This window comes from Anguilla anguilla, chromosome 12 (genome assembly GCF_013347855.1).
Source record: "Anguilla anguilla isolate fAngAng1 chromosome 12, fAngAng1.pri, whole genome shotgun sequence".
In the NCBI taxonomy this organism is placed as follows: domain Eukaryota; kingdom Metazoa; phylum Chordata; class Actinopteri; order Anguilliformes; family Anguillidae; genus Anguilla; species Anguilla anguilla.
The window spans coordinates 22,466,096-22,476,112 of record NC_049212.1 but is presented as its reverse complement, the minus strand read 5'-3'; the positions used below and the strand labels follow the sequence as shown (position 1 = coordinate 22,476,112).

Genomic DNA, 10,017 nt, shown 5'->3' with positions numbered 1-10,017 from the left:
TTATTAAAAGCAAAGCACAATCATGAATAAATATTCCTACAGCAAAAAACGGATTAACATTTGCATATTTGACATTTGTTTCCATAACACGAACAGTTTGTACACCTTACAGACCATATGATATTTAGGTAAGATTGAACGAGCTAGGTACAAGCCACAGGTATAATCCACAGAGCACCTTGTTTATTGTAAACAGTACATGCGTATTTCAGCTGCAAGAACATCTTTTCAATAGTACATTTTTACACCATGTACGGTTCCCAGGAAAATGGTTGTGTGTAAATGGACATAAATGGACATATGTGTGTCTCACATATGGACATAAACATGTGCACACACACATGCAACTTCTTTGAGTATAGGGTAAAGACACTCCATGTCAACAAGATGCTTAACTCCACCTGTTACAAATTATACATCCTTCCAGCATATTCAAGTGGGTGCTTGAAACAGGTTCATCAAATGGGTCAGTGCAAAAATTGCATGTTTGTAGTGTTCACATGCACTGAAAAACGTATATATACTTTTAATGCAATTCATGTAATTTGTTTTTGAAGCACATCAGCCCTAAATGCAAGCAAAAACACAGAAAACACAGTACTGAAGAATAAGCAGCTATGTTAGAGTTCTTGGTTAATGTTCCTGCAGTTCTAAAAAAAAAAAAAAAAAAACCTTTTTCCTTTCATATTTTAATCTCATTAAAATCTTGCATTAGACATTAAGGTTTTAGGTGGTTTATGCCCTGCTTATTTATTGAACGTACTTAATATTACAAAATTACTGTTCTAGTTTATTATGCTTAATTAAAATTTATGGGAATTCATTTTGGCCCCATCAGATTTGTTTCAGGTCATCAGAAAACCCATTTGAGGTATTTCTTTCCTTATATCAGATGTTGAGTATCCCTGTAGAGCAGTGGTGTCAAACTCGTGCCATGGAGGGCCGTGTGTATCCAGGTTTTCATTCCAACCAATTAATGCTGCCTTAATTGAGTCCAATTACTCATTCAGCCATATGCGTTTAACTGCATTGAAGCACAGAATATAAGAAAATTTTTATTTAGACAATGCAGGTCACCATAGACGTCGGGTCACCATTGTGCACAAACCTGCATCCCTAATTCAGCAAATCATTTAACTAATTATATAATCAAGATCTGAGGCTGGAATGAAAACCTGCATACACACGGCCCTCCATGGCACGAGTTTGACACCACTGCTGTAGAGCATCTTTTTCTCATCGAATGTCTTTTCCAGTTGGCAAGTGTACGTGCAGTGCACAGCGCCCCCTGTCTGTGGTGTCCTCACAACGTGGTCTGGTAGGAGCTGGAGCCTTCCTCTTCGCTGCTGTTGAGCAGGGGCTGCCTCTCCCCGTACGCCGATGCCCTTTTCTTCTTCCTCTGTCGCCGCTTCCGGCAGACCAGGGCCACGCCCGCGGCCACAATGCCAGCCACCAGCGCCCCTAAGATCCCGGCCCCCAGGAGCCACTGCCAGATCTCTCTGGCCTGCTCCAGGTACGGGTTGAGAAATTCCTGGACAAATCGCTGGCCTGCATAGGGAGAAGAGGATCAGCCACCAGTCTCCATGCACTACAGTCATTAATAAGAGGACAGACTCGGTCCCACTTTGTTCACTGAGTTTTGAATTTAAATTAGTATTGCAGTAGCTGAAATGGACTGTTGGTTCCTAGTTACAGATATGGGTTTTTGTAAAACTGTACAAAGAAAATGATGTTTTTCATTAGTATATGCAATAACTGATGATATACACAAGTAATCAACTTTATTAAATATAATGGGTTGTGCAATAAGGCCCGGAAGAAATAATTGAACAACTAATTAAGCTTTATTGAGAATCCTACATTGAACTTGTGAACAGAAATATTTTGAATAAACAACAGTATTAATGCAAACACAATTGCAGATTTATTTCACAATATACTTTTATTCTAATTTATTCTCATTCTAATCTAAGGAGCTGTTTTGCAAATGTAAATTTTTGTAAATAGGCAGCTTTATCTTACACAAACCAAAGCTTGCATCTACTCAGGTTTGTTTCCATGACATGGAACCAGGATCTGAAACATGCTCCATAGCAGCCTAATGTTTATCTGAATGCTTTAGAATAGGGTATTTAAGACTGCCATCAACACATAACACTATTTCACTGATCACCACAATAAGCCAAAATGTTTGAATCTATTGGTCCCATCAACAAATGTTGAGTGCAGACATTTTCTGACTACAGCCATACAGCCAATATTGAGGCCCCAGGCTCAAAACACTGCTGTGTGTTTGTTTTAAACTTCCTTTGTTCTTTGTTGGTCTGAGCCCTAATACGACCTAAATAATCCTTTTAATTATTACGAATACAATGTCATAAAACCCACTGAAAATGTAAAACTGATAAATTATTAGCTCTTGTCTACAATGCAAATTTACAGAGCTTCAGCTTCAGTGCCTCTCCTGAACTAAAAACGTTGTCCGGCGAGCCGTTGTAGATCAGTCGAGCGTGTTACCAAAGCGCTGAAAGCTACTTTAGCAGTACTTGGATGACAGCGCCCTCTCTTGTTACAGTCAATTCCTCTCATAACCCAGAAAGCTGCTAAGGGTTTTCAACCAACATTAATTAAAAGATACATGCACACTCAGTATTGAACATGCAGAAGATCTAGGACATACGATGAGCACTCAGTACAAGCAACCTTACTGAAAAGCAGGCTTACCTGGGTCTAACAGGTAGGCATACTCATAGCCCAGTGCCTTGGTGGACAGGAAGTAGTCCCCGTTCCTGTAGAGGGGGATGAAGGGGACCATGTAGTAGCCATCATTGTGTCCGATGGGGGCATTTTCTTCAGGATAATGAGTCCGGGGAGGCTGGTGCCTACGCAGCCACTGTTCAAAGATGCTGGGGGAGGGGAACATATACAATGGTTAGAAAGACCAGGACTCCCATGACTATTACTAATCTGGGTGAAGCGTATTTACCTCAGGCTTTGTAAAAAAAAATTACACTTGTCTACTGACATGCACATAAAGGAGGGCTAATTTGTATTCCCTGGGGCAGATGACATTCTGATTGATGGAATGTTAAAACTGTGCAATTGCTTTGACATTTTGTATTGTACTTCAGAGGACCACAATAAAAAAAAAACCCATGAGAAAATCATTATCCCCTTCGATATAATTTCTTTGCAGCAGAGGGCACATTAACCTCTGAAGGCACATCTACTGCTTTGGTCTCTCAAAAAAAGGAATTTCAAATCTTTGAGTGTACAAAGTAAATAACTGCAGCTAATTTAGAGGATGTGGAGTTTGCCTCAAAGCAAATCGTGAAGTGGGATGTGTGTATGGGGAAGGGTGGTGGGAAAGTGTGCATGCACATCCAGCTGAGCAAACCGTTGCCTAGAATGTACTCACAGTCTACTGTCAAGGTCAAAGGCATTAGAGTGTGATCTTCAGGGGAACCTGAAGGACTTTGATGCTTTAAGAAGTGTGCTAGGAGGATCAGAGAGCTTTGGCAGAGCCTTGCTCTCAGAGCACAAATGACTTGATGCTTTGATGTGGGGGTGATCTTGAATGGTTGTGAGTGCGCAAAGAGTCATGCGCTGTGCTTGTGAGGGTTTGGTATTCTTACAGGGTGGCATGGATTCTTCGATAGCCTTTTCTCTTCATAAAAATATTTTACTAATGTGTATCTTCAAATACAATTAATACTGATGTGTTAAAATACTACAATTCTTATATACAATTTTCCCCGCTGAGCAAAAAAAAAAAAAAAAAGATTAAAGATGGCTGTATGGGTGGGGCTGGCTAATTCTTAATTCTGTAAGAGCCTGAGCACCATACTGAGAAATACGTAGCTGATACCTGACCTACATATTTTATATATTTCCCAAAGGGTTCTGATGCTGTTGTGAAAAGTTTAAGTATCTAAACAGCTGCAAAAGGGAACTGATATTGTTAGTGGCAAAACACCATGCAAGGAAGTCTCTTCGGGTTTCGTCAACAGTAGATCTTCCAAGTTAGGACCGGATGGCAGTAAATAACCTTTGGGTCCTTTGTCATCAAAGACAGGAAGCACAGACTTATATTTACTACTGTGTATTAACACCTCTGTGCCTGGCTGCTGTAATCAATATCCACTATGTCCTCTACCTGCTGCCTGTCAGTCAGTAGGGGGTCTGACAATCAACCATCTGCCAGGGGCCAGACAGTGGTCTGTTGTGATCTGTGGTCTGATCATGAGATAACGGTACACACTGTGTGTGTGCTTGCGTGTATGTGTGTGTGTTTGTGTGTGCATATGTGAGTGTGCGTACAACCTTCTGCTATGGCATGATGTCACAAAACAATTAATGCAAGACCTAAGAATGGTTTTGCATTAATTTATTGGGTGACGCTCTGGTAGAAAGCAGAGGAAAACTCCTTAAAATGACCACCAGGCAATGGTTCTCGCATCTTTACCACTACCGTACAATTACATCCTCCTCTCTACAGGTATAGTATGATATATAAGGTATAGTATGATATAGACCAGTGGTAACCAACCCTGTTCCTGGAGACCTACCATCCTACCAGGGGGCGACATAGCTCAGGAGGTAAGACCGATTGTCTGGCAGTCGGAGGGTTGCTGGTTCAAACCCCGCCCTGGGCGTGTTGAAGTGTCCTTGAGCAAGACACCTAACTCCTAACCCCTAACTTCTCTGGCGAATGAGAGGCATCAATTATAAAGCACTTTGGATAAAAGTGCTATATAAATGCAGTCCATTTACCATCCTGTTGGTTTTCATCTGAACCCTAATTAGATGCACCTGACTCTACTAATAAGCAGCTCAACAAGATCTCTATCTGTTGAATGAGGTGTGGTTTGTTCAGGTTGGAATAAAAACCTGTAGGATGGTAGATCTCCAGGAACAGAGTTGGTAACCACTCATATATACCCTCACTTTTTTCAGTACAGAAGGATCACACTGAGTGTCTGATGAAAGGCTTTGAAATGACAGCTTCAGAACTGGTATTCTAGTCACGTACAAATTCAGAGAAATTCACTCACATCCGCATGCTTCAAGAGTCCAATAAAGAGGCAGCACAAGTATATTCAGTGAAGTGAGAATGTTCTACTTGTAAATACGTTGATTTAGCTAGTGGGGAGTGTAATTATGTTGTGTCAATTATTATTTACTACACCACTGCTCAATCAATACCACACTCAATAACACTGATTTTTTAAAAATCAAGGTGGCGCTAAATTATTTTTTAATCCATTTTGTTGTGGTTTTAATATAATGCATTATTAGAGAAATTCACTTACTGCACATCCTCATGTTACAAGAGCCAAATAAAGAGAGCACGTGTATTGACGTGAAAATGTTTTACTCGTAAATACGTTCATTATATTTATTTTACTCGTAAATAAATATACGCTAACGCATTATTATATTATCATTGTAATTACTGTTTCTTCACTGTGCTTGCTTTGTACTTCGGTAATCAATAAGAGGCAATGAATACTGCCACCTTTTGGGCGAATACAGTTGTGACACGCTGGGCAGACACGGAGTGGTTTGTGGGAAACGAGTGGTGTTTTCTGGGACGTTTATATCTATGCTCCCTCAACTCAAAATGTCCGTCGATTTCCACTGAATTGGTGGTATGTTATTTCTGTCATTTCCTCACGGTAACTATTGTTAACATTTTGTGTCTTTTTTTACTTCCAAAATAAATGCTTTTACAGTCCATGTCCTCACTTACCTGTCGATGAAGGCATGGTGGAGGAGGAAAATGGGATCATTAGCAGAACCCTGGACAGAGGACATGGAGCCATTCATGAAGACGTGGAGAGCGTTGTGCATGGTACTCTGCCCGCGGACAGCCATACCGGTCTCAGGACTTGCAAACCCTGCACACAGGCACAGCACAAACTCAGCCTGCAGGCTCCGAGTGCAGACATGGGGCCTATACCTGTCCTGGCCAATCTTTCTCCACCCAGGTCCTGGGTTTTGTTCCAACTGTGCAGATAAGTATGGTTTATCGTGCGGTTTATTGAATACGTGTCTGTGTTATTTCTTGACAGTTCATATTCCATAGTCATCGATGGAAATAAATAGTTATTGGAGGTATAATTCCACTTATAATGGCTCACAATCAAATGTTTTACCTCAAAATGGAGATGAACACCAAAATATTCATGTGTTCGGGTTGTTTTTGTTCTCTCAGAGGGAATAAAAATAGAATCATCACTCTCCGCGTTTGCGATCCCAGAATGGAGAGTCAGGATCTTTTCTCATTATGCAAAACCTTTCATGGTTCTTCGGCACAGTAAAATGTCAAGTGTTAACTGAACTCTTAACAGTGTAAATTGAACTCTTAATGGATAACATTTGGTCCCACTGGGTACAGAATGTTATCTGTTAGTGATGACTTAATACTGGACATTTTACTTTGTGGCCTATCCGTTACTTCCAATTCAGGAATTTCCAACTAACAGTCCAGCATTATTAATTTCCCCATCGTGTGCAGTAAAAACCATGTATGAATCATGTTGCTTCGTTTTTATACACCAAAATGTGACATACAAGTAAACACTTAACCTCAGATATTTTGGACATGCATGGAGAAATATGGCTAACCTTCCAGGGCGTTTCTGAAGCTCTTGTTAGCGGTCCTGTCCATGGGTTCCGTCTCGTATTCGTTGAGGCTAACCACGAACTCAACGTTAGCGGAGGTAGGCAATCGGTTTACCCGGTTCCGATCATGGTTCCCTGGATTACGCAGGAGGGGTCCTTCCCCCGTGCCATTGCACAGCGCGGCCCTGCTGTTGTATTCCTCCGGTTGGGTGCAGACCACCTACAATAACAGTTTATTTACAGGAGATAGCCTATGTGATGGCGTAATATGGTCCATTCCTTGACATTGATTTTAAAAATTTGAACCGGTCAGGTCGTGAGCACACACACGCACACACGTAAACACGTTGGTTATAACTTAATAAAGTATTTCAATGTATTTTAATTACAAGCTCTCATCTTCGAGTCCTATGTGTCCAGCAGTTCAAGTGGATATTTCATTGTGTAATTTTCAAATTCCCCTACAAATTTAATCCAGTTGTCAGTGTCCTCAATTATAGTCCTCAACCATAATTTTCGACCTTTAGATTATTTTTGATCAACGTCAAGAGGTGATGACCAAATGTAATTTTCAGCCGACATGTAAATTCACACCAACCTTACATTGATTGTGCGTAACCATAAAACAACCTAAGAAGTTTGGACCGTCTCTGTCTAATTAAATGGCTCCAGTTCCACCCATCTGTTATGCATGGCTATATTAAGAACTGTGTTGGTTACTGCATGAAAAATCTTAGGAAAAATTTATCTTGGAACCCGGCTTCAATGATGGACATTGAAAATGTACAATTTAATATTTAAAGCAGCATAGTAGGCCTAACGTTCAGATACGTGGTAGCAATAGGGATTTGTTAGAAGTTGGAATGACTCTTAAAAATGATTGTTCTTTTTTCAGTTCTGGTTTTAAAAAACCTGATCGGAATGTTTATAAGCAAAATTCACATTACGCGTTAGTCACCCAGGATATGGAATCTGATCATTGAATAAACACATGGGTAAATGTGTTAGATTAAAACACCAGCTACATTACATGGGACAGTAAATTTAAATTTCGTCCTGAAATAGAATGCTATCTCCAAGGGGATAAAATCTACACAGCATGACAATTCCATAACCACTGGCTACCTCAACGTTCATTCAGTGCATTTTTCTTCAGTTACTACTCAGAATAATGCGCAGCCTATGCATAACGCAATTTATCTTTCTTATGGGCGCCGTTATTTTCCCTAGCATTTGAATGCGAAATACAGCCGCACACGGAAGTGATTATGTAACAATGACTGTTCTAATTGAAGCAGCACAGCTAAACGCGGGAGTGAGCCCTTAAAACAATCTAGTGATGAACAACGAAGATACGGCCGCAGGAACAGCCAATGTTTCCCCAAGTCTTTCGTTAAAAGTTAGCGAACTTAAAGTAGTCTATGTGAAAACCTCAGGCTGTACTAAATGAGGAATTCATAAAATACCATTCAGTTGTTTTTGGGCAAGTGCATCTTTGATCAAATTGTGCATCTACCAGCTGTTTGCTGAACTATAACTGAATGTATCTGAATACTGCTGTGATTAGTATAATTCATTTGTACAAGTGGGTTAAACAATGAACGAGGCGTAGGCCTATCTCAGGATCTCAATGGAAAGGTCTCGCGGTTCTTCATATGTCTTGTAATAAAATTATTTTGTTTTCAAATGCTCTTATCCACACTGGCCACAATAGTTTACATTTGTCATGCGGATCAGTTAATACAGATGGATAGTTACAGATGCTGATAGTTCTAAGGTGCGGTCAATAAGCTCCCTTTGGTTCTCCGTTTTATCAGTCTATTTACGCCTCCGGGTCCATTTCTCCAGACAGTGCGCTCCAGATTTCTCACAGACGTTATCTTACTTTATTCTGAGAACTTTACTTTGGTTACTTCTGTGAAATAACATAATCACGCAAAGGCACGTCAGCAGTGTCCCACTAGAGATATAGCCGAACCACACGATCACCTGACCATATCCTGGAGCTCGAGACCCCACACGGCTCCTGTCTCCGTTGCCATATTAAGCGTTTCACAACTGAATATAAATTTTCCAAATGTAGACTCCAAAATATTTACGTTGGCTAATATGACGAAAAAACGTATAGAGCAAAAACAAGAACAGTAGTAACAATATAGCCAAAAATCAAGGCCAAACATACTTAAGTAAAACAAACAAATAAATGCAAGTTACCTTCCACGAGGAGAAGACGGAGGCAGGGCTAATAAGGTTTTGGTTCAGTGGACTCCGTGCTCCCATCAACTCGTCTGTGCAGACTTGGCAGTCCTGCGCGTCTCGCCAGTCCCAGTAGGGGATGGTAAAGTTGAAGTCTCCTGTTAGCTTCCGGATCTCGTGCTCCCAGTGCAGCAGGTACACTCTGTGCCATGGCAAGAAGGCCGCCGATTCATGTGCAAAATCAATATCAGTCCATACATTGTTTGCCCCACCCAATAAGGCGTCCCGGGACACGTAGTAGTGCATCCAAACAAACAGGTCATAGATATTTATGTCCGCAAACATCGGATTTGTCCCGTTATTCATTTGTTCGTACGTGCCGGTTACTATCACGTAGTCTTCACTAATGGTATTCTTTGCCAGGTTCAAGTAAGAGATAAACTTTTGTTTCTCGGTCACCGACAGTTGAAAAATGTTCCTCCTCACCGATTCCCTCCTTTCAGCACAATTAGCACCGAAGTAGCCGAACTTACATTCTCCGCAACTGAAGCCCATGAAGTTCCCAGCACATTGACAGGTGCGGTTGTAAAACACCAAAGGCCACCTCTCCCTGTCATCTATGTCAGAGTGGGGGTATTGCGGTCCGTTGGGACGGTCGGAGATGACAACATCTTGGCAGAACCCCCTGCCTGATCGGGCACCACAGATTGATCCGTCTCCTTCCCACACCGGACAGCACTGCTTTGTTCGGAGGACCTCTGCCGTGGCACAAGGTCGGGGGAACTGTTGGGATGAAATTCTAAACTGAAAGAAAATGCAAAAAATGTACAGAAGCAGCATGACTAACTACCAGGCACAATGGCCACATCAACTCTGACTGAGCATCTAACAGTTAAAGGGTACTCCAGTTAAGAAAGGAGAACAAAAGTTGGCTCCAAATTTATACACACTCCCCCTCCATCCCATCACATGGTCAAGATAATATTTTCAGTCTATTCGCATTTGTCTCAAGGCCATGTCTCCGTGTTCTTGGAATGCTAAGCATGAACAGAAAGTGGGAAATATTTTGATTTGTGTGTAGGCGATACGATACGATACGATACAATAGTGCTACGAAGTCAGTTTAATCTGCGTAAGTGATTGGGGAAATAAAAAATGAATGAAAGCCATTTCGTAGGGCTTATTATTTGTGAA

At 41.1% G+C, this 10,017-nt stretch overlaps 1 protein-coding gene across 1 annotated transcript; it reads right to left on the bottom strand.

Annotated features, from left to right (window-relative positions):
- Positions 1 to 1,168: 1,168 nt before the first annotated feature.
- tyr (tyrosinase) lies at positions 1,169 to 9,733 on the bottom strand. Its single transcript, XM_035384560.1, has 5 exons — positions 8,842 to 9,733; positions 6,631 to 6,847; positions 5,753 to 5,900; positions 2,725 to 2,906; positions 1,169 to 1,548 (listed from the first exon to the last, which is right to left on the bottom strand). Exons 1-5 carry the CDS (start codon positions 9,661 to 9,663, stop codon positions 1,304 to 1,306), a joined length of 1,614 nt encoding a protein of 537 aa, XP_035240451.1. The 5' UTR covers positions 9,664 to 9,733; the 3' UTR covers positions 1,169 to 1,303.
- Positions 9,734 to 10,017: the final 284 nt, after the last annotated feature.